Raw genomic sequence first — 23,965 nt, forward strand, 5'->3', positions numbered from 1 at the left:
ACAGATATCTGCTGCCTCTCCAAAACAAACAGTACCAAGTCACCGATTCGTAGAGAATCAACACCAGTTCCAGGCATCTTATAGACCACACCGCGTTCACGATCAGCAGGCACTTTATCTCCAACTGCTACGTGTGCGATATCGTATACGTATACCAGGAAGCATGCCGGTGAATGTTAGACTTGAGAATGGCCGTTCGTCAGGTATTTTCGTCCAGCATTGACAAGACGCATGGTTTCATATACCGTTGGTTGTATATCCCATTATTTCCAGGTGCTGAGATACCTGGTATTGTGGGGGTAGAGCTTCTGACCCAGGGGTCTTATCAAACATATAATTGCAGAGGTCTTTTTGGCGCCTGTGTAATAAAATTAAGCTGCCGTCAATGTTGATGTAAAAAGATAGTAGCCATCAACACGTGGCAAACAAAAGCGGTAGACAAACGTGATTCTATATGATGGCAGTCATTCAATGATGATTTCTATAAGGAAAAGCGGGTTATTATTTCGCCAAAAAGTGTATGACTATTTGGATGAAGACGCTCAGAGACCGATATTACGAAACCCACTTCTAGCATATCAAACTCAAACATGTTGCTAACATAAAGCCTGTTGGAATACATGGTGATATGGTCGGTAAACATATCAGTGATGCTCTAAACAAAGTCCAAAACGATGCCAAGAAGGGGTGGAGCTGCTCTACCTCCAGCTGTACTGAAAATCATCAGCGGGCAGGAAGTAATGAAGAGCTAGAAAAATAGCAAGACGGGATCGTTTGGTAGTTACTTTGGGGATAGGTAGTGATGTTTGTCCAGCTGCATCACACTATGTAATGACTGAGGGAAAATGCCCATGCGGCAACATGTCATAATAAATGAATTTTCAGCCTTTCAAATCTCCTTTCAGCGGTCGTGGTTGTCTTAATGAGGGAATCAGGTTTCCAACTAAATGGGCTTTTGGTGTGGAAATCAGCTGAAGTTTGCGAAGGTGCTGTGACACTACAAGTAGGCGTCATGGACTCATTCTACTAGCAGGCTGCTACGTTCTACATTTTATCAGAACTTTTCATGGCTCGGGTCGCGAAAACATGTCCGATTCTTTTTTGCTGCTCACACTGCCATCCAAACATCCAAACAGACTGAGCGTGATCTTGTCTGGAGCGTTCAAGCAAAAATTAAATGCATTTCATGTACTAAATCCGCTAGAAGTATCAATCTAGAGATCCATGGGCGACTCAGGAACTTATCCACGGCCGCAGAGACTGTCGACAGCCAACCCACCACCAAATCCATTACGAAAGGCTACCGCTCCGCCTATAGATCGTAAATATGGAGCCCCGCAACGGCTACACGACTCGCTACCTAGACAAGGCTCTACTTCGCACCCGTCATCATTACCACGTGAAGTTTCATCTGGTATACGCAGAGAACAGAGTAATTCGTCAATGAAAAACGTAATTGGAGGTGCCGGTAGTAGTAGTACCAATCCCCAACCAGCACCTCGACCACCACTACAACCACAACAGCACCAACCACTGCAAAAACAAGCATCAACTTCCTCCCTAGCATCGAAAAGTGGATTAAAAAGTCAGGCCAGTCAGTCGTCGTTACGGCCTCTACGGCTCTCACGTGGTGTACCAGCACCGGTACCAACACGACCATCTAAATTACCACAAGCAGGTATACCGTTAGTTGAAAAGAGGTATTCACCACCACACCAGCTGAGCCCGGATGGGACCTTTGATGAGCTGAGGATGGCAAGGAATGTGTCTATATCTGAGGGTTTGCTGAGTGCACCAACACTTCCTTCAAAACATGCCACAAAGGCGGTGCCCTGGATTATTAGGCTTGATAATCTGTTGAGCGAACATGGTATACATTATTTGCTAGTCTAATTACCCAAGCGCTCCACTAACTCCTACGCTTGAACCACTAGGAAAAGAATTCATTTGGTGCACAATATGGATTCTCGTCCAAGTCGGCCTCTTTGCATATAACTTTATCACAATGCAAAACGATGTTGGATTTGCATCGCTCGTAGCAGCCACGAATGGGTTTTGGGCAACGGCTAAGGCATCAGCGGCTGTTATTAGTCTCAACATGGCACTAGTTCTTATACCGATACTGAGAACACTATTGTCTTTAATCAGTGATACCTTCCTCGCCAGGTTATATCTATTCAATAGCTCGGCGTTACTGCATCGGGTCTGCAGTTATGGGATTGTGTTTTGGAGCTTTGTACATTGTGTACGTGATTGTGTGTTGTTTGGGAGGCCAACATTGTGCTAACATATTAACTTTAACACAGGTTGCCCATTATATGAACTATATCAGAATCGAAGCTGCATCTGGAAGAACTCTTTTAGCCGGTGCCATGACTGGCACAACAGGAGCCGGCATAACAGGTCAAATGCTCGTCCTACTCATGGTAGCCATCTACACATCATCTGCAAACGTAGTCAAACGATCCGGCTATAACGTATTCTGGAGCCTACACTGTCTTTTCATTGTGCTATACGCATTGATTGTCATACACGGCTCGCTATGTTTTGGTAAAGCTCTGGATGTGAAATCTGGGTCCACCATATGCAGAACACCGACGTCATGGATGTATTGGATTGGTCCTTTGGTGTTGTATGGAGTTGAACTGGTGCTGAGGACTGTGAGAGCAAGACAGACTACTACGGTGCTTAAAGTTATTCAGCATCCTCAAAAAACGGTTGAGATTAACTTTTATAAGCCGGCTATGAAGACTAGGGTAGCACAGTATGTGTATTTGAAGTGTCCTGATGCTGGAATATTTGAGGTACGTTGCAGGATCTCAGATGCGCATGTTCACTAATCGTGGCAGCTGCAGCACAACTGGACGTGCAGCAGCGGCAGCCCACTCATGAGTTATGAATTCTCTGATACTGACCTCTTCGTCCCATTTAGTGGCATCCATTCACTCTAACTTCAGCTCCCCGAGAGGACTGTCACTCAGTCCACGTCCGAGTTGTAGGCGACTGGAGTGCCCGTCTCGCTGATCGCTTAAACTGCAGGTTTGACCCTGATGATCAACGACCGCCATTTCCTAAGAACTATAAATTGATGGTTGATGGCCCCTTTGGAAGGTCAGGAGACTGGATTTTCAGATTCGATACTGTAATCTTGATTGGGGCTGGTATTGGTGTGACTCCTTGTGCGTCGATTCTCAAAGAGATTGCGTAAGTGAGAGGTAGTGTAATTGCCGAAAATGTATTGGAATGCTGATGGGTTGGTTTCTCGTTAGTTTTCGATATGTGGATCCAAAGATACCCAGACATATGAAGAAGGTGTATTTCTTTTGGGTTTGTCGAGAAGCGTATGTAAGTTTGATGGCATATGAAACGCTTTGTTCACATCTTGACTCTCAGCACAACGGATCAGCCCCAGTCAACCCCACTTTACAATCCTTTAGGCTTTCAAATGGTTTAGATCCTTCCTCGCCGAGCTAGAAGAAGAATCTCAAAACTGGATTGACCCAGACCTATTCGAGATCCGACCATACCTAACTGGCAACCAGCCCAATATTGACAATCTCTTCCTTAACGACTTTGACGGTGACGACGCACTGACTCGATTACGAGCCCGTACGCAGTATGGACGACCAAGGTTTGATGCCTTGTTTCGTGATATTCGACAACAGCACCCGAATACGGACGTGGGAGTGTATTTTTCTGGACCGCCTGGATTTGGAAGTGAGATACAGAGAGTTTGTGATGGGAGTAGCACTGTATCTAGTGGAACGAGATTCTTTTTCTCGTCGGATGATGCGTGGTAGATGGTGATAGTAAAGGGTTGGTTATCGTTGGAAACGTTGTGACGCATCTGGCATTTAATTGTTGAACATCAACTTTTAATTTCTTTTTTGTAATGTTTTTGCAGTTTTGAACTGTCTCGTATATACATTTTACATTCACCTTACATTCGCAAATGAATCTAGTCGTTCATGATGTGTTGTGTGGAAGTGGAGCTTTGAAACTCAAAACGAAAGCCAAGTCCGAAAGCCTCAACATCCCAGACTGGAGACCTAGTAAAACTAGAGTAGTAAAGCTAGAGATAGATTAGATTGATTGATAAAAGATCTCATACGAATGGCGCCTGTTCTTGTAAGCTCTTGTATACTCTGTTTCATTGCAATCAGCCAAAAATCAAACAAGAACCAAGCAAACATGAGAACTGACATTATCCACTCAAACAACGCTAGACTTCATCCAAATTTACGTATCTCAACTTGATGAGTATACTAAAGAAGACCCAGGTAGGAGATCGACCTCGAAACCGACATGTTTGCGGTCAACATCAGCTTTCAGACACTTTGAACTTTTTAGCCCGATTATATGGCTGAACGAGACCCGTAGGTGACATTTTGTAAGTTTCATCTATTCCAGTCGTATTTGACTTTGCCTTTTGTATCATATAGATGGTTCAAGTGAGTTATCAGATGAGCTCATATTACCTTTGCCAACGTGGTTGACAACCCGATCAGCTTGAACTGATACGCAGTTCTCCACATCAGATGGCACGGATCCGTCATCCCAAAGACACTCCCCTTCGTCGTGGCCTTCACAATCGAAGCAGCGATCGTAGCTGTAGTCCAAGAAACAGTTTGGTCAAACCTCGAACTCCCAAGTGCATTCATACCTGTCGTGTCGTTTGTAGTCGGTTTGCTACTCGTGTTTCGCACAAACTCGGCGTATGATCGGTACTATGAGGGAAGGAGATTATGGTCTACTTTGACATCGACTGTGAGAAGTGCTGCCAGAACCATTTGGATCTTGGCGCCTGAAGATACGGTGGAGAATAAAGTGGAGAAGAGGGCTGCTATGAAGTTGTTGATTGCGTATGCTTATGCTGTAAGTGCCGGTTGTTTGGAACATCATGTTGAATGACTTTCAATGGAAAGTCTGACCAATTTTATTCAACATGTGTTTTGACATCACACCGTTAACCAAATAGACCAAGAGACACCTACGAGGGGAGCACGGCAGCCACTGGGAAGACATCCGACCACATCTGGTCAGCATCCCACAACTCCTAGTCGAAAGCAAAGAAGACGCACTCAAACTACCAAACGGAACAATAATCGATATGGCTGGATCTCGCGCACCGTCATTCGCACTAGACGTAGGCGTAAACTCAGGTGTGCTGTCTCCCTCACGTCCTCTCACCATGCACAATTACTTGGATGAACAAGATGCCGAAAAGGCAAATATGGTGTCGAGAATGGCTCGTAGAATGAGTACTAAACGACGACCAGCACCAACTCCATCCACTCTTGTCCATCGTCATGACTATTCGTGTGGATGTGTGAATCTGCCGTTGGAAATTGCTAATATGTTGACTGCGTTCGTGTTTGAGAAGAGGAAGAATGATCAGGTGTGTACGGATGATGTCATACGAGTGACTTGGGGGAATCGCATGATGGTTGTTGAAGAGGAATTGAGATGATGTAGCAAAAACCCACTAGGATGTTGACTCAATTGCATCTTCCATCACCGCAGTTGCACTTCATGACTCGAGATGCTCTCTTCAAAATGATATCCTCGTTGGTTGAAACCAATGCTTCATTCGAGAGAATCATCACCACACCTATACCGCTCGCTTACAACTTGCATCTGAAGCATACACTGCTCGTGTACTGCTTTACACTGCCATTCCAGGTATGATGTAGCAGGAATGTCTCGTAAGGCTCGAGAATGGGCTCATACAATGACTGGTTTTTAGCTGTTATCACTGGGTTGGGCAATGATACCTGCAGTGGGATTGGCCGTTGCCATTCTTTGGGGTATTGAACATATTGGAGCTGAAATTGAGGTGATTACTTTGGTCCATTGTGTACTTCTATTCGCCACTGTCCTTCTAAACAGCGATTTTATTAGAATCCATTCAATTACGATGCAAACGACTTACCACTTGAAGCTTATTGTGATCTTGTACATGCTGATGTAAGGCAAAGTTATTCGTATTCGTACCCTGAGAACCTTGCAGCTGACAACCCTTTACTGTGTTAGGTCGAATTCATGTTAGGTAAGCTGAAACTACTTGCACTCTTAGTAGAAAGTAGTATATTGAAACCACGCCTATAGTTCGACCACCACCACAAGCCAAAGACTGGATGGCAGTCGCAGATTCAATATTGCTACCACACTCTCATGGCGGGCCAAATGGCTTTTCTTCTCAGAATCTCTCTGCAGTGACTATCAGCATCGTGCCTGAAGCCGATGTAAGTTTCCCTCGGAATGTTGGTTGGGTTTGTTGTATGGATACTCACAGGTGTTCATAGCCACAAGAGACTGATAATTTTATCAGAAAAGACCGATAATCTATTTGCTTCATATCGTATAGGTCTCGGATGCTCGTAAGATGGTGTAAATGGTCAAACGTGTTGTGAAAGGGAGAGGTTTACATTGTCTACATTGGGAGGAGAATCTTGTATGTTGAGTCATACTAGAAGAAAACTTTGAAGTACATAATTTGAGTTTGCACAAAAGTAGAAGAGAATTACTTGTATATCCTGGTTTTCCAAAATAATATGGAGAGGTAGACGTGGCCGAATACAGCAAAAGATCAAGACAACGTTTGGCGAGACTTGATTCTGTTCTGTACTAATCTTCTATTGAAACCCCAGCGACAACAAGAAACAAAAATTACCAAATCAAACTATTTATTGTACAAGTGAGACTACGGATTATGAGACTGCAGAGGGCACTAAAGATATTGTACAAGCCACATGGGCTTCTTTCTATCATTCTCTGTTTCTTCTAAACCACCTGCTCGGACGGTACCAGACTGAGCTTGTCCTTCTTTTCGACTGGCGAGGGACCGACAAGCTTCTTTTCAGCCCTCTTGTTCTGTTCAATCCGTATACCGCTAAAGAGTGAGAGTCCTGCTGTTGCTCATGTGGTTGCTTTCGGGTGGTAGACTTTAGTCTTTACCGGATACATTGATGGGCGTCTGCTTCTTTTAGTAATTGCTTGTTGCGTCCAATAAGTACCATAAATGCAAACCAACTACGAGTCTTTTGTTCGAGTTTGGGCAGTGTTGGGCATGATATGAGAGTAATATCTCCAGATTCCCTCACTACCGAGCTGTCATCAGAATTAAGTGAGCTAGTGGATGTGGTACTAGAGCGTGACGAGATTGATGGAGCTGGAATATATTGGAGATGTCGTGATGATATGACTGGTGCAGGACTATATGGTGGTGAAGAGGCTGGTGATGAGGTTGGTGGTGTTGATGCTAGAGGTGATGCTGGTGGTGGTGACGATGTTGGTGCTACTGGTGCTACTGATGGGGCACTTGCAGCTACGACAGTGGACGAAGGATACGTGTGTTCAAGTATCTACGGGTGGCGGAGAAACTCCTCAACATAACGCCTAATTCTTCAATATCTTCTCAAAACATAGGCTCACGAAATCCTTCAACTCCTAAAGAATTTGAAAGGTTGAATCCAAATACTGGAATCACTCGACAAGATATGCTTGTTTGCCATTACTCACCGATGAGAGGTTAGACGGTATAGGGACCGAGTCTGTTTTCAATTCAAAGAAAGTAGAATTAGTATGGTGGTTTTGCAGAACCTGATTTTTAAAATTTTGGTGCTAACCATCAATAGTGCACTGAAGTGGTTCCATGGTTTCCAGTTTGGAATATGGGGTTTTGCTAGTGACTAGTTCTAGCACTGTAGCGCTGAGCGAGTAAATTTCCGACTTGCAGCAACCGCTTCTGCCCTCAATTACCTAAGGAGCTACATATCCAGGAGTGCCTGTAGGATTGGATGATTTGGAGCGACTCATTACCCAATGAAACAAAATCAGTTGAGTAAAACGTACCGCTTAGTCTCGGCGATGCTCTCAAATCCTCTTCATATCCTGAAAGGCCAAAATCTGTAATGGCGACACTGCCGTCTCGCGTGACGAGGATGTAATCTGTCTAATACAACAAAAGGGGAGCTTCATAAGCAAAAACATGCGACTTATACAGCTCTAATTAATCTCTTACTTTGAGATCCATGTGCGCTCCTTTCTTGTCGTGCATAAAAGTCAATCGTTTTATGACCCACAAACCATTCTTTGCCGCGATGGGTTCAGTCAAGGTACCATTCCGCTCAATAACGGAAGCTAATGAGCCGAGGTGCTCGTAAATAGTTGATAAAGCGAATTCAACAGGTTATATTTAGTAGGAAATTTTAAAATGGGCGACAGAAGGAAAAAAAAAGTACTCAAGAACGATAGAAATGGAATCCAATTACCTCAGAACTTTACGATGTTTGGGTGACAGAGCGATGTCATGACCTGTATCTACCTCTTCCTTGGAAACGGAAAAAGAAATATTAGCTTGTAGACTTCTGCAACACGACCCAACGCTAAAAGTACTAGCAGCCCTGTTTCGATGGATTTGACTGTCACCGTCTTGACAACGACGAGCCCATCTACAGGCAGCTGCAGCACTAAAAGCAAGAAATTCAGAGCACACTGAAGGTGTGGACCCAAGGTATTATATAGTCACTACACAATTTTACTCACAGATTCACAGATCAAAAGGCGCCTCCGCTCAATGATTTTCCCTACTGTTCAATAATCTGTGTGATTCATGCATGGCTTTGACATTTTTTCTTCTTATAGTCAATTAAGCTTTCAAAGTAGTTTTGACTTCCCCACCAGCCTGCTTACTGAAAGCCGATCATATTGACAATTGAACGAACTGTCATCATTTTCACCTCAGCTGATACAAATCCGTTATTCTAACAACACTACCATTTGTCATTGCATTCCATAATAGCCGTAATTAAGAAACACTTTGGTCATACCTTGAGCCTCCAAGTGCCTTCGTGTACTTCGTATCTGTACTGTCTTTCGTGGTTGGTTTGCTACTCGTTTTTCGTACGAACTCTCTTTATAGTCCGTAGAACGTAGAACTAAGGAACGAGATTGTGGTCTACTTTGACGTCGACTTTGAGAAGTGCTGCCAGACTGATTCGGATCTTACCGAGTGTAGATACTGTTGAGAATAACGTGGAAAGGAGAGCAAGCATGAAATTGTCCTATGCATCTATGCTGTAAGTGCAAATTGGAATGAATTGTTTTGAGGATCAAGCTGGAGGGCATTCGACGGGAAAATTTCACGAACCACATTCAGCGAGTATTCTGACACCACAAGTCACTTATTAGATCAAGAGGCACTTACGAAGAACAGTCGGCAGCTACTGGGAAGACATACAACCACATACAGTCAGCATACTACGGCTCTTAGTCAAAAGCGAACACAAAGGTCTCAAACCTCCAAACCGAACAATCATGGATATGGCTCAATCTCGAGCACCCTCACTCGCACCAGACGTGGATGTGAATTCAGGAGCGCAATCTCCCGGCCTTCCTCTCTTGCAGAATCAAGTGCTGGTCAAATCAGTAGTGGAAGCCGATCCAGAGCAACCCCATATACTCTTATTCACCATCATAGCTATTTGTGTGGATCTGTGAAGTTGGCCTTTGTGATTGTCCATCTGTCGACTCTGCTCGTGTTTGAGAAGAGGAGAATCATCAAGTGAGCTTTGAGAGTTTTCTCATACGAATAAATTGGGAAAGCGCATGACGATTGCTGAAAAAGATTCGAGATGTGCAGTAAAAAAATCCACTTGGATTGTTTACACTTCATAGCTTCTTCAATTACTGTAGATTACACTTCATGGCTCGAGATGCTCGCTTCAAACTGATATCTCTAGTGGCTCAAACCAAAGCTTCATTTGAGCGAATCGTCACCACACCTTTACCACTCGCCTACAACTTGCATCTGAAGCATGCATTGCTTGCGTCTTGCACTTCCTTTTCAGGTACGTATTGAAACTCGAATAGCAGGCTCTTGACCGTGAACTAAGAATCCAATCCGACTTGGCTTATTCAGCTCTTTCCTCTCGTCTTTGCAATTATAACGCTAGGATATGGGCTGTTGTAGTTTGTTTGAGTGTCGAACATTAAGTAAGGTAAGCTCCTTGTCGTTTGAAGTATTTCCTCCCGCCGTCTTCGTTTAAGCAACCATTTACAGTAGAATCCATTCAACTACGCCACGAACCATCTACCACTTGAAGCTTCTTGCGATCCGGTACGTGCTAATCTGAGACAAATGTTGACATTTTGCATCTTCAAAACCTTTATGCTGCCGATCACCCCTGCTGTTAGGTCGACCCTTATGTCCGGTGAGACTAGATTGCTTCTCCACGATGGATTTGGAACTTTTGAAGGGATTGTTGAAACTAACACGCCGTCGATACGTCGATAGTTCAACCACTACCACAAGCCAAGGCCCGGATGGCAGTCACAAATTCAATGTCAACCCCACTTCCTCACGCAGAACCAAATGGGCTTTCTCCTCATAATCTTTCCGCAGTGACGATCAGTATCGTGCCTGAAGCTGATGTTGGTTTTTGTCTCGGAATGCTGCTTGGGTTTGGTGTGTGGGGTTTCCAAGTGTTTAAAGCGTCAAGAGATCAGGAAAGACCGATACACTCGTTGCTTTGTCTCTTGTATGTCTCGGATGCTCGTACGATGGTGCAAACGGTCGAATGTGTTCAGACAGAAGATTGGAGTTATTTCATTTACTTTTGAAAGAGAGGGATCTCGTATGTTGAGCGATACTAGACGAAAACTTTGAAGCACATACTTTGTCGAACCATCTGCACAGAAGAAAAACGAAATCACTTTGTATATCCAGGGCTCTCAAAATGTAATAGAAGAGTAGAGGATATGTAAACGATCCTGCAAATGTTCGAAACAGGGATTTCTAGACTTGGATTCTGCTTTGTACTAATCTTATTGTTAAAAACAATGTAAAGGAAATAAATCCCCAAAATCGGGCTGTACAAAAAGGACTTTTTCTACATGATGGCTATGCTTACGAGGAGACTCCAACGGGCCTTATTGATATGACACTTGACGAAACCACCCTTTTGGATTATACCATGGCGTTTGTTTCTTTTCGGCTGGAGGAGCTTTAACTCCTTTCTCTTCAGATTTCCTTCGGACTCTGTCAAATACTAGTTTATAATATGGGGTCCGTGTTGTTGCTGGACTGGATGACACAGGCCGTGGCCATTTATCATATGAGGGAGGCGATTCATGTACTGGAGCAACTTCGACTTGTTTCTTTGCTGGAGTCTTATGTCTGTTCCGGGCTGTGAAGCAAAACCATTTTCGAGACTTGAAATGCTGTTGACCGATAGCTGGGCATGTAGTGATTATTTCTTCTCCTAATACGGATTTGCCCTCAGAGTTTACAGAGCCGGTGGATTCTACACTAGATCGTAAGGATGAGACCGTGGTGCCTGATTTATCGGCGGAAGCCATAGAGTCCTTCCGTGTGTTCAATGTTGATGGGCATGGCGCCGATGAATTGAATGATGACTTATAATAGCCTTCGGTAGATGACGATGCAGACGCTATAGGTCCATCACTCAATGCGCCTGTGAATCCCTCCGCGACAGGTGGTATGACTGATGACGATACCGACGATCCAGAGAGAAGAAGCGACTTTTTGGGAGCTGTTACCAAATCATCTCTCTTTGTCGTACTTGATGATGGTGGTACTGCAGATGCTGGTGCTGTGGGTGCTGATAAAGCAGCAGTCGTCACAGTGCTTGTCCACATGGAAGGTGCTGAGTACGTGAACTCAAGTATCCAAGGATGATGCAAAAATTCATCTACGTGCGCTCGATGATGCAATTTCTTTTCAAAACAAAGTTTGAAAAAATCTTTCAATTCCTAAAAAAAATGTGCAGGTTAGATCCAGGCAAAACTCGACTGAGACAGTGTGGTTTCAGTTTACGTACTGGTGATATATGTGGTGGGAGTGGCATATCGTCTGTTTTCAATTCAAGAAAAGTAGTGTTAGTATCAATTTTGGGAGAACCTGAAGATTAAATTTAAGAATTTCGAAAGCTCACCTGCGACAGTGCTCTTAAGAGCTTCGGCAGTCTCCAACTCATCATACGGACTCTTGCCAGTCAGCATTTCCAGCAATGTAGCACCCATGGAATAGACATCGACCTTGCATGTAACTTCGCCTCCCAGTAGTATTTCGGGAGCTGCAAATCCCGGTGTGCCTTTTATGCGTTGATTATACACTGTTATCGTCGTGTTGCCAAATGAATCAACCAATTGAGCTCACTTACCCCCGGCGGAGCGATCACCTTCGAATTCGAACACAAAGCCCGATAACCCGAAGTCTGCCAATCGTATAGTTCCATCATACATTACAAGAATATTATCAGGCTATTGCGGCGAAATTAATGAGTTTCTAATCTAAGCAAGGGAATAGCCAATCTCGATGTTGGTACCTTCAGATCGAGATGAATGATGTTCAACGAATGAAGGTATTCCAGTCCTTCGATGACTCCAAGTATGTATTGTGCGGCCGTTTTCTCGTCCATCACCCCGCCATATTTGAGCACAGATGCCAAAGACCTCATTTCCCCCAACCTGAGTAGATGAGTAGGTAAGAATTAACAGCTGGTTTTCGAGGGGTAAACCACAATGATTTACATACTCAAGAACCATCACAACAGAGCCGCCTTCAATCCAATAACCATAGATGGCCATGATGTTTTTGTGTGAAAGAGAAGAGAGCATATTCACCTCGCGCTATAGGTCAAAAGGAGGGATGTGAATGCGCAGATTGGACTAGAACAGAAAAAGCAATGAACTTACAGCTCCATCAAAGAGACTCCCGACTGTTTTGAGAACAACCTCGTTACCATTCTTGTCTTGAGCACTAATAGTCGGATATGCAGTTAGCAAAACTGCGACAAAAGGTCGTTGAGAAATATAGAGAAAGAACTCACAGTTGAACTTCGCCAAATGCACCTTTGTCGAGTGCTCTGATTATACTCTATAGATTGTAACGGTTAGCACAATGATCAGCCAAGATGAAACAACCAAAGAGTGCAGGTTGAATCAACTTACATAGTCTTCCCTCCTCAATAATCGTGCAGATGCAGAAAAGGATGGATCTGATTTTGGAGCTTCAGCCGATGTAGGCGGTGTGGTTGAATGTGCGAACTCCTTCAAGTAATCGTTTGACGTAGGTACATCACGAATGGGATCAGACAAGTGTACCGCATGAGAATCAACGACACTTAGAAAGACTGCCGAGTTGGATGCAGGTGACGATGGTGAATCCAAACCCTCAGATGCTGTTGAACTGCTTTTCTCAACGCTGCCGGAGATCCTCATATGTCCAAAGAGCACCACAAGAGACTCCTAAATTTGTGGAGTTTTGAAACATTAGTATTGGCAGCAATGTCAAAAATATCCGAATCAGGGCGAAAAGTGTTTCTAAACACCAAATTGCAAACCAAGTTCAAAACAACACAGCAAGCAAGTACTCACCATTGATGACACAACACCAGCCTTAGGTGCTTCGGCTTCCATAACTATATACATATTCGAGAAATGTGATGGAATAAAGTGAGTTTTCTGGCAGTTCCAATGTAGAAGAAATGTCCAAGATTTGATCGCCAACAAGCAAATTGGGCCCCATCAGCCTGTAGATATACCTTGTTCAACGTATTCCCCGCTGCTTGATAGAGACTTCGTAACACTGCTGAACGGAGGAGCTCTAGTTGTTCTATACTGTAGTTTTCAGGTGGAGAATTGGAGTCAGTTTCGGGCGTAGACGAGAAACTTAACGAGTGGAATATATCAAGCAAAATGAATTCTATCGCATCATGTATGTGGCGTTGGCGTCTTACCTGTCGTTGAGCTTTTCGCAAGCTCGATAATGTTTTTGCAGTGTTGAGGAGGAAGATTGAGAGTTCAAGAGCACAGGAAGGTTGTTTTGCATAGGAAGATACATGGAGAGATGTATATGGAGGATTCAATGAGTGATGGATATATATAGAAGGCTCTCTCGACGCTATAACAGCCATCTGCGTGCTTTTGCACAGTAATAAGCCTTATACCGGAGGTTGCGGTAGTGATTTAGCGAGTGCTGTCTATCCTTGTACTGGCTGAAAAGTGGTATATATCACTTCAATTGCATATATAAATGGCATTTTGATGCTTCTTTTGCTGTGACTTTACTGGGATTTGGCTCAGAATGTGCTGTTTTGCAGCCTGTGTGTTTGGTCGGCACACGGATTCTTTGATTTATTGCTACGACGACGAGACCCTGACGATACGAATGCCATGAATCGCTGATTCCAAAGTTGTCTACCGTCTTGGAATCACATTTCGTAAACCGAGGTTGTGGTCGGTATTTAGCTACTAGGGAGTGCTTTGCATCTTTGCATCAGGCTCCAAGTGGTATACAGCACTTTCATTGGATATAAAGATGATCCATTGATGCTTCTCTTGCTACGAATATACTGGTGTTTGGCTCTAAAATGGTGTTCAATGCGTCTGCTTGGTCTGCACATGATTTGTTTGATTTGATGCGACGATTACGAGACAGACACGCTTCAAATGTTATATTATCATGCGTCGGAAGTGATTCGACGTCTGATAATCACGCTTCAAGCTTCAGATCACAAGCTACTCGATCCAAACGCCTCCTGTTTGAAATTCTGCTCAATGAAGCTCGACCAGATGGTTGCAATGGTTGCAAACACTTTCTTTGATAGCAGCCACACCATGATTCCTTTAATTGTCTACTCTCGTTGTCTCCTTGTGACTCAAGTTCGTGTCAAACGTTTCGCCCATTTTATGTTAATGTGTCAGCAATCCAAGCGTTGTTTTCAGTCAGAATCACGTCAGATTCCATAGTTCCAAAGCATATTTAAGCCAAATCTTGACATATAAACCTTTCCAGTCCAGCTTTGCTTGCAAAAGCCCTGCAACCTGATCAGCGTGTGGTTTGTTGGCATTTACAGCATTGTAATCCATCCATCCGATATTTGAACCACCAGCATTCATATGTTAGTGTAGAGGAAACGCGTCAATAGAGTCTTGAGTGTCCTCGCCGTTGTTAGGACTCCTGACGTCACCAACACACATTTTTTGGCAACACACGCCCGACTTGGCTGGACTGCAATACGCAAAACCCGCAACATTGCAAACATGTCAATAGCGAGTAGACGGCTCAAGCAGCTCCAGCTCTTCCTTGGTTCCTCGTATGTCTCAGACGAGGAAAAGGAAGCCGTCATAGCAAACTTGACCAAAAAGCGTATGTTGACTCACGGAAACCGTGGAGAACTACTTTTGATTGCTAAACAAGAAGGCTGACAGTTCTTGTATCTGCTTATTAGTGATTGAGGAATTCAGCATCAGCGATGTTACTCTAAAGATCACACTTCCAGGCAGTGCCGAGCTCGTTCCTGATGTTGGTGGTTTGTTTTATGACGACTCGCAAGTAAGAATGTTGGTGCATCTAGATCGCAATGCTGGAATTCGATGCTTATTGGATGTATCTATAGGAAATCTTGAGGCATTTAAGATGGATGATGCAGAAAGATCGAATGGGTCAGGATATCTTCTTTCTTGGGTAACGAGCTCGATGTCTTTGCATTATGGCGTTACTGTATGGTCAAGAGCTTAATGGGACTTGCTTTTATAGACCACCAGGAAGCTTCAAAAGACGTCTTGTAAGTCTCGCAAATCGCCAACAGCTAGGAACAATCTAGCATGAATAAGCAATACTCAATGACGATACACGTGTCGGACAACAAACAATTCCATCACATTAACACATCTAACGCATGTATCTCTAGGTCATGAGATACGCCCAACTAGCCCAACGTGAAATCGAATACGTTGCCCTATCAAAGGATGTAACAGACTCGGACTTGAAGCAACGTCGTGAAATCTTGTCTGGATCAGCATTCTACACTGATGGACCAGCAGTCCGTGCCGCCCTCCATGGTCGTATCTTGATTCTAGATGGTATTGAAAAGGCAGAGCGTAACGTCTTGCCAGTCTTGAACAATCTGTTGGAAAACAGAGAAATGGCTCTAGAAGATGGGAGATTCTTGACTCATCCTAAACGATTCGATACTTTGGTGAAGAGTGCCAGTAAGGAGGAGTTGGAGAAATGGAATGTATGTGGTTGGTCGTGTACGTCCTTTATGTGGACTGCGGGAACTCATGGTCTTGTTTTGTAGCTTGTGCGAGTATCTGAACGATTCTTCGTTATTGCTTTGGGATTGCCAGTTCCAAAGTATGAAGGACATCCTCTAGGTATGGGTTTGAACCTCTGCATTAACAACATTCCGTTTTTTTTCTCCATAACCGCACGCTATGTCCACGTCATCTGCTGACCCTCACTCTTCCTAGATCCTCCACTCAGATCACGTTTCCAGGCTAGAAACATTGCCGTTCCAACCTTTTTGTCGCAAATAACTCAACTTAAACGTGTAGCTCCCAAAGTACCTCAACGTACTCTGGAGCGTCTCATCTCTGTCGGATTTGTATTGAGATCTGTCACCTCTGAGAAAGGAGTAGCAGTACCAGAATTCCCAGCCCAACTAGACCACGCTGCTCGAATCTTGCAGAGCTTCCCAGACACCAACTTGCGTTGTATCTTGGACATTATGTACCCATACCCACTATTATCGGGCACAGACGAAGAGCAACGCTCTATTATAGAATCCACTTATCAACGATTTGATATGTTGGGACATTCTGTAGATCAAGCTGGAGCAATGACTATTGCAAACCAGGCTACTGCAGGATACAAGATCATAAACATTGTAAAGGAAGAAGAAACCTCTAATCTTACACCATCTGGACGTATCCACCACGCGGATGTCACCTTTGAAACTATAGTGCCGTTAGGTGTTAAGCCCACTCGAGTAACTGTCAGATTAGCTGCTGGTGAATATCCAACCACCAAGTTGGAAAAGTTTGTCGAGACTGAATACCACGGTGCTCTCTTGGCTACTATGATGGTTGCTCATTCAGCCGGTGATTTGTGTATCATTGGTGAAAAGGGTGCCGGAAAGAGTGCTCTCTTAAGGTCTTTGACTAGTATGCTGGGTTACAAGGTCGAACTGATTCCTTTGTACAAGGATATGTCTGCTCGTGACTTGATGCAAAGACGTTCAACCAACTTGCTTGGTGATACTATTTGGGAGAACTCACCTTTGGTATGGTTTCACTTTCGAGTTCGCGATTAAAAAGAACGGCCTCAAATACTCGCACAATGAGCATCACTGACAACACACACTGTCACCACCGTAGATCAAGGCTGCCATAGAAGGTTCTATTGCCATTCTTGACCAGATCGAAGTCTTGTCATTCGGTACTTTGGCTACCATCCAACGCCTGACCTCTGAGCGTGAAATGGTCTTACCCGATGGTACTCAGCTAGTCCACCCCAACCGATATGTAAAACTCATAAAGAAGAGCGGCTTCACACCAGCAATGATGAAGGAAAAGAAGATCGTACCCGTACACCCCAACTTCCGAGTAATCTCCATCGCCCGACCAACCGTAACCGCTCAAGGTGGTGCCCAAAAGGGTAACTGGCTATCCCCCGAAATCTGCTCTCTCTTCCGATACATCCCAATGAGATCTCTCTCATACGTCGAAGAGATGTATGTCATTCAAATGCTGTGTCCAGGAATCGAGGAATCAAAGCTAAAGGCTCTCTTGACATTCGCCAATGTATTGCGATCTGAAAATGATGAGACGGCTCGTTTGTTGGCCTCGTCATTGTCTACTCGACAGTTGATTCGTGTGTGTCGTCGTATGGCCATGTTCCCTGATGAGGACATGCATAACTCGGTGCAAAAGGTCTCGTTGTCTCGATTCTTGCCATCAATGGCTAAAGACTTGTTGACCAAGCTCTTGTTGGATGCTGAAATCGAACCTGCTATTCGGGATGATGAGTTCTTTGAAAACGTAAGTGTCACGTCTGATCTGCATTTCCCATTCGACTTTTTTATTTTGCTAACCATCAATTCTCAACAATAGTTGAAGATTGAAATCATTAACAATGAAGATGGCAGCCCTCAAGCAGTCCGTATTGGTGATGTTATGGAACCTGTCGCCAAGGATACCAACCCAGTCTTGATTCCAGATATTGTTTTCCATGAAAATCCTAAACAGTCTGAAATTTTGATGGAAATGATCAAGGATTACCAGCTAGGCGAACATTTGTGTTTGATTGGTAACCAGGGTGTGGGAAAGAACAAGTGTGAGTATTATACAGCGGCTGGACTGTTTTTTTTTGTCCTGTATTGTGCCTCAAACAACTTCCTATTTAGTGACTGACAAGTTCCTGCAAGTCCTGAGACTCCCTCGTGAATACATCCAATGTAAGTTTGCTGAAAAAGTGCGGTGACGAAAGCAAAAAACAACCGTCTGACTACAGACTTGTATTAGTGCATCGTGACACTACTGTATACAGCTTGACTTCCACACCAAGTATCGTCGATGGTGTCTTGGTATACGAAGACTCTCCTCTAGTCAAAGCAGTCAAGAACGGCTACATCCTCGTAGTTGATGAAGCCGATAAAGCACCTACTCACGTAACATCCATTCTCAAATCGTTGGTTGAAGATGGTGAAATGGTCTTGTCTGACGGTCGTCGTATTGTCAAGAAGGACCCAATGTTGGGACAGACTGCTATTACTCCCAAACTCAATGTTAATGGGTTGGAGGAATACATCGTGTTGCATCCTAGCTTTAGGATGTTTGTGTTGGCTAATCGACCAGGTATGCGAAGCTATCGTATCTTCCCTTTTTGTTGGGCTCGTTTTATTTGTAGCGCTATTACTAACAATATTTTCTTAGGTTTCCCCTTCTTGGGTAACGATTTCTTCCGTGAAATCGGTGATGTCTTTGCTTGTCACTGTGTTGACAACCCAGACACCGAGTCTGAACTTGCCCTGTTACGAGCATACGCACCAGACGTTCAAGAAGACCTCCTCCGTAAACTGACTGCAGCCTTCAACGATCTCCGTCGTCTCGTAGACGAAGGCCTAATCTCATACCCATACTCTACTCGAGAACTGGTATCCGTAGTCAAACACTTGCAAACCTACCCCAAGGAAGGCCTCTCACGAGCACTTCAAAACGTATTCGATTTCGATCAATACGAGTCTGAGATCCGAGACTTGTTGATTGAAACGCTCAACAAGAATGGAATTCCAACAGGAATGGAATCGGACTTTAGAGTTGAATTGGGAATTGAGTTCCCATTGCCTGAACCACGTTTGGTTGAGACTTGGTATAGACGTAGCAAGCCAAACACGGTTGTGCAGGTTAAGGTTGCTAAGGATAAGGCGAATGCTAGAGTAAGTTGGAGACGCTGCGAATGCATGAAGATCTGTAATCTCTTCCTTTTTTGCTTCATTCACACAGCTGACACAAACATCTGCAATTTAGGGTAACTGGCGCGTCAACATGCCAGAGAAATGGCTGGACGTGGACCGCTCAGAAGCTCGATCGACCTTGTTCACAGAGCAAGTCTATGCATTCAAGCTACCAACCAAGGGCGAGTGTCTGGATTTAATGACTGCTGCAGATGGTACTATGATGGCCATCACCACCAACCCAGTAACTCTCAACATTGTAACTCCAAACCATCGCCAACAAATCGCCATCGATTTGTACGAGTACTTTCCCTTACAAAAAAGTGAGTAGCTGTTTGGCAGTAAAAAATGCCCGTTTGTTGGTTCTTTTTTTATAATTCAAGTTAAATTGTGACACTGACTTGAAAGGCCCGCCATTCATGGGTATTGACCCAATTGGCGCCAATTTCTACATAGCACCTCCACGTTTACGTCTTGCTGAACCTGCTGAAGGAAAAATCTGTCTCCACAATCCATCAGACCATACTCTTCTCTTGGTCGATTTGGGAAGCGGAAGCATCAACTCGATTATGTTGGGCATCTTTGAATTCACTGGTCCATCATTCATGAACCGCTCTTTAATGAGTGAAGGTTTTTTGATCTTTTACCAGGAGCAGTCTGAGAAGGTTGCGATTATTGATTTCTCGGATTTGTCGCAGTACAATATTGTAATGCCCGTTAAAGGTTGGTTGCTTGGATCTTTGTAAACGCGAGTTAGCGTGTTCCTAAGTGGGTTTTTTGGTATTAGTTGGCAGCATTCAAGTCGTTACTCCCGATAAGTGGTTTGTACAAGACTACGACTACAAGTTTGATATTCGAAAGAACTATATCATGTCTAAAGCTGACCCAAGTGACAAGTATGTGAAAAACAATCAATGGTTGTTAATGTTTTGTTTTGTTTTGAAAAACAATCTTTAATCTCTCTTCTTTACTCATAGATTCCCAACTGTATTCGAACCACTGGACACTCGCCCAGTAGAAGACAAAGCCAAAGTCATACAAGTCGAAGACATTGGTACTCTGCCACACGACCGATTCGATTACTACCGAACTCATCGATTCGCGTTATTACCTTCGCGCGAATCCCATGCTTCTGCAGTTGTAGGCATGCCTGAATCACTATTCGACTTTTCAACAACTGGTGTTGAGTTGATTACTTGGGATCGTGATACTGCCAAGGACACCATCTCGAACAAGTATATCAATATCTTGAATGCTCATTTGCATTTACGTAAATCGCAGCAGTTGGCTGTTGTTGTTCCTCAAGAGGTGAGATATGGGCTGTTTACTTGAGGGTTGTTTTTTTGGTTGGCGTGTTGGACAATTAGACGCCGACATTATTACCTGCCATGAAGGTTAACTATTCCAATCCTTCACTCGCAGGACGGTCGTGCCGAAGGCTACCTCGAACTCGTAGACACCCACGAAAAGAATATCCGCCGCATCCACATGCCTCTATCTCTCCCATCAACAGCAGTCCACCAAAAGGACTTGGCCACAATCCAAGCCCAATCTCGTGGAATCGATCCACCTCGCGAAGCCGTTCAAATGCTCGAACTAGAAGACGGTCGACTCTTGACTGTTGACCTGTCTGGATTTGCTCGAGTATGGCAAACAAACTATGCTGAAACCGTTGAAGAAATGGAACGATGGAAGAAACTTGTTGGAAGTCTTGATGCCCAGACTTTACGTCTTGTGTATGGCGATGGTAGTGGGGATGGAGATGGTGATGGCGATGGTGAAGGAGAGGGTAATGGAAATGGAGAAGGTACATGCTGCACAAATTCTGGCTGGGTGCTTTTGTAGTCATCGTGAATGTGCTTTTCATCTAGTTTTCTTTAAATAGGTAAAGGTGACGGTAAAGGAGAAGGCGAGGGTGAAGGAGAAGGCAAAGGTAATTGGAGTCTAATAGACTACCGTTTGTAAGTCTTTTTGCTGATTCAATATCCTCATTGTCCTAGGCCAAGGTGGAACTGGAGAAGGCTCTGGTGGTAGTGGAGGTGGAGGAGGTGAAGGAGGAGGAGCAGCTGGTGGAGCCTCCGACCCAGCCGACTCTGGTGAAGCGAGACAGAGTGGTAAAATCGATTTTACACAATTCAACCTCGTAAGTCATATTTCCAACAGCAGTGTTCTTTTTTTGCTTGTATTGTTGAGCTTACTTCCATTTATCTCTAGCGAGCTCCCAATGACGTGACTCAAGAAATCACTGATGCCGTCAAAGACGCTCACGAACTGGCGATGCGTAAACGTTTGGCCCAAATCCAAATGACATCAAAGGACATGGAAATGTTTAACAAGTACCGTGACAATGTACAACGAGAAGTACGAGAGTTGAGGACGATTTTGGAGGCTGTTGAAGCCAAGAACCGTGAACGTGTTTGGCTCAAGAATCAAACCACTGGTGATATTGATGACACGAGACTGTGCGTCCTGGAAACACTGGTGTCTTTTTTTGCTGGTGGAAAAGTCAGAGTTTTAACAACCCATTGTGTGTCTCTTTTAGAATCGAAGGTGTTACCGGCGAACGAGCCATATATAAACGTCGTGGAGAGAACGAAAGTGATCCAGGCTTCCAACAAAAGCCAAAGAGAATGTTCTTCCAGTTTGACTTGTCAGCATCCATGACGAGATTCAACGGACACGATAACCGTCTGGAACGGTCTTTGGAATGTGCCTTGTGTATGTAGCTGGATTGCATTCATAGCATTCTTTGCATGAAATCATCGGATGTTTTTGTGCTAATTCTTTTTCCGAACAGTGATCATGGAGGCCTTCAAAAACTTTGAACACAAATTCCAATATAGAATTGCTGGGCACTCTGGAGATGGTCCAGACATTGAATTCGTATCAGAGGGCAAATACCCCAAGAATGAAAAGGAGCAATTCCAAATCATTGCGAAAATGAATGCTCATAGTCAGTATTGTTTGTCTGGAGACAATACGATTTTGGCTGCTACTACTGCTATTAAGAATGTGGTTAAAGAGGAAGGAGGTAACTGCCTGTGGCTTGTCTCTTGTGTGGCTTTTTGCTCCTGCTCATAGTCTGCCACTTTTCTAAATCCTAGATGATTACTTTGTGTTGGTTTTGTCTGATGCCAACATTGCCCAGTACAATATAAGTCCTGCCGCTATCGGCAAGGCCCTCAAGGCTGATGATCGCGTGAATGCATACATGGTCTTCATAGGTACATAAATCGAGACATACCACCGTTGATTTTTTTGTGCTAACTCATTTCCATTTTCTCCAAAGGCACTATCGGTGACCAAGCCACCACATTGATGAAAGCTGGTACGTATCGCCATCCGTTTGAGTCTCAAAGCTCTTGGAAATCACCAACCCATTTTTTAACGCTAGCTCCTGGATCCTCATTTGTCTGTTTCGACAACAAGGACCTACCAAAGATCATCAAGTCCATGTTCTTGAGCTCATTGCTCAAGGGCTAAGGCTACCAAAAAAGTTATAGAGTTTTGTGTTGTGTTTGAATGTTGAATTGCTCCCACGAGAAGACATGTGATGACTTTTGTGTTATCTTTTTTCTAATAATATGAAGGTTTTGGTTGTTTCTAAAAGTCTGAAGGCATTGAAGCGCTGTTAAAGGCGTTGCGAGAGTGGAAACTTGGTGTCGATTCAGCATGGTTTTATTGAACACTTCGAAGGGCACCTTCTCAGATTTCCCCAATCGAATGAGAGAAAGAATTTCATCTGCAGCGAATCTGGACTATTATAATGATGTTATGGTTGTTCGAACACCGGCGAAAGAACAGCACAAGAAGAGTTGAAACGCACAATCTACTTGAAAAAGTGCTAAACATCAATAACGAGAAGCTCTTAGGACTGTGAGAGACCGTACTGACTCGCTGAGATGAAGTTTCAGGTGATTCTGGTTTATTAATTGACTAAGCGTTCCATTCCAAGATACATCCGACAAGCATGGTGTATCTTCCACCGACGCAGCAGGAAAGTGAAAAGTGAAGCTATTCTTTTGCATGAGAAAACATGCTGAGGAGAAACAAAGCCGAGATTTTGACACTGATTCATGGACCTCCAATTTTCCCTTTTGACATACGAGGAAACGGTCACCATAGCCGAGCCCTGCGCAGACGATAGTTCTATGTATATCCTAGTGAGGTGTTTAATCATCTCAGCACCGAGAGAAAAGATGAGACAAAAGAATCCGGTGCAACAATAATACGCACATGGCAATCAACAGACATACCAAGCTTCTGCAAATCCGCACCAAGTTTTGGCGACGTTCCAAAGCAGTCATTCCAGTTAGCAAGATTATCCAGTGTTGGGTCCCTGACAGCCTGCTGATTCAGGTTATACTAAGAGCTCTTCAGGCCTTGGTTCGCGAGGCCTGCTGCCTTACTGCTGTACATATACATCTCGAACAACTTGAAAGAATCCAAACTAAGAGCGCTGATGTCAATTTCAAATGCACGTGAATCACCGCGTGATGGCGGAAGAATGAACAGGTACCTTGATTAAACTTCTTCTACAACAGCAGCAGCACTGACGATATGGACGAACAATTTTCCTAGCTTGGGATAAGGTTTTGTGAGTTCTTGCCAAAAAAACCCCTCAAGCACATCGCTCCATAAACAGCATACAAGACATGTAGCGCGACTACATCCATGGTAGCCACAACGTTTGGGTGACG

General features: G+C 44.0%; 6 protein-coding genes across 6 annotated transcripts; 3 read left to right on the top strand and 3 right to left on the bottom strand.

Moving 5' to 3' along the window:
- Positions 1-1,224: 1,224 nt before the first annotated feature.
- Positions 1,225-3,800, top strand: SmJEL517_g04608 (uncharacterized protein; the record flags this gene model as incomplete). The annotated part of the gene is made up of 6 exons (XM_031170536.1): positions 1,225-1,870; positions 1,935-2,245; positions 2,307-2,804; positions 2,933-3,204; positions 3,270-3,345; positions 3,438-3,800. 6 exons carry the CDS (start codon positions 1,225-1,227, stop codon positions 3,798-3,800), a joined length of 2,166 nt encoding a protein of 721 aa, XP_031023472.1.
- Positions 3,801-4,113: 313 nt separating this feature from the next.
- Positions 4,114-6,344, top strand: SmJEL517_g04609 (uncharacterized protein; the record flags this gene model as incomplete). Its single annotated transcript, XM_031170537.1, has 12 exons — positions 4,114-4,128; positions 4,227-4,280; positions 4,351-4,376; positions 4,443-4,451; positions 4,539-4,875; positions 4,979-5,398; positions 5,524-5,682; positions 5,747-5,836; positions 5,902-5,967; positions 6,034-6,049; positions 6,109-6,245; positions 6,306-6,344. The coding sequence occupies 12 exons, from the start codon at positions 4,114-4,116 to the stop codon at positions 6,342-6,344; spliced, it is 1,368 nt and encodes a 455-aa protein (XP_031023471.1).
- A 439-nt stretch (positions 6,345-6,783) lies between these two features.
- On the bottom strand, positions 6,784-7,656 carry SmJEL517_g04610 (uncharacterized protein; the record flags this gene model as incomplete). Its single annotated transcript, XM_031170538.1, has 5 exons — positions 6,784-6,892; positions 6,958-7,364; positions 7,435-7,449; positions 7,522-7,553; positions 7,629-7,656. The coding sequence occupies 5 exons, from the start codon at positions 7,654-7,656 to the stop codon at positions 6,784-6,786; spliced, it is 591 nt and encodes a 196-aa protein (XP_031023433.1).
- Positions 7,657-7,761: 105 nt separating this feature from the next.
- Positions 7,762-8,035, bottom strand: SmJEL517_g04611 (uncharacterized protein; the record flags this gene model as incomplete). Its single annotated transcript, XM_031170539.1, has 3 exons — positions 7,762-7,787; positions 7,855-7,954; positions 8,024-8,035. 3 exons carry the CDS (start codon positions 8,033-8,035, stop codon positions 7,762-7,764), a joined length of 138 nt encoding a protein of 45 aa, XP_031023434.1.
- A 2,897-nt stretch (positions 8,036-10,932) lies between these two features.
- Positions 10,933-13,940, bottom strand: SmJEL517_g04612 (uncharacterized protein; the record flags this gene model as incomplete). The annotated part of the gene is made up of 12 exons (XM_031170540.1): positions 10,933-11,775; positions 11,844-11,875; positions 11,958-12,116; positions 12,186-12,285; positions 12,351-12,492; positions 12,560-12,654; positions 12,721-12,784; positions 12,855-12,901; positions 12,976-13,272; positions 13,402-13,445; positions 13,569-13,644; positions 13,764-13,940. 12 exons carry the CDS (start codon positions 13,938-13,940, stop codon positions 10,933-10,935), a joined length of 2,076 nt encoding a protein of 691 aa, XP_031023431.1.
- Positions 13,941-15,069: 1,129 nt separating this feature from the next.
- On the top strand, positions 15,070-22,748 carry SmJEL517_g04613 (uncharacterized protein; the record flags this gene model as incomplete). The annotated part of the gene is made up of 25 exons (XM_031170541.1): positions 15,070-15,175; positions 15,258-15,361; positions 15,426-15,493; positions 15,566-15,593; positions 15,720-16,046; positions 16,110-16,185; positions 16,282-17,093; positions 17,188-17,850; positions 17,923-18,145; positions 18,216-18,266; positions 18,334-18,666; positions 18,745-19,247; positions 19,339-19,588; positions 19,674-19,988; positions 20,053-20,161; positions 20,243-20,573; positions 20,688-21,072; positions 21,151-21,198; positions 21,266-21,408; positions 21,480-21,727; positions 21,808-21,983; positions 22,063-22,296; positions 22,370-22,489; positions 22,555-22,593; positions 22,660-22,748. The coding sequence occupies 25 exons, from the start codon at positions 15,070-15,072 to the stop codon at positions 22,746-22,748; spliced, it is 5,781 nt and encodes a 1,926-aa protein (XP_031023432.1).
- Positions 22,749-23,965: the final 1,217 nt, after the last annotated feature.

This window comes from Synchytrium microbalum (genome assembly GCF_006535985.1).
Source record: "Synchytrium microbalum strain JEL517 chromosome Unknown SmJEL517_scf0033, whole genome shotgun sequence".
NCBI lineage: Eukaryota > Fungi > Chytridiomycota > Chytridiomycetes > Synchytriales > Synchytriaceae > Synchytrium > Synchytrium microbalum.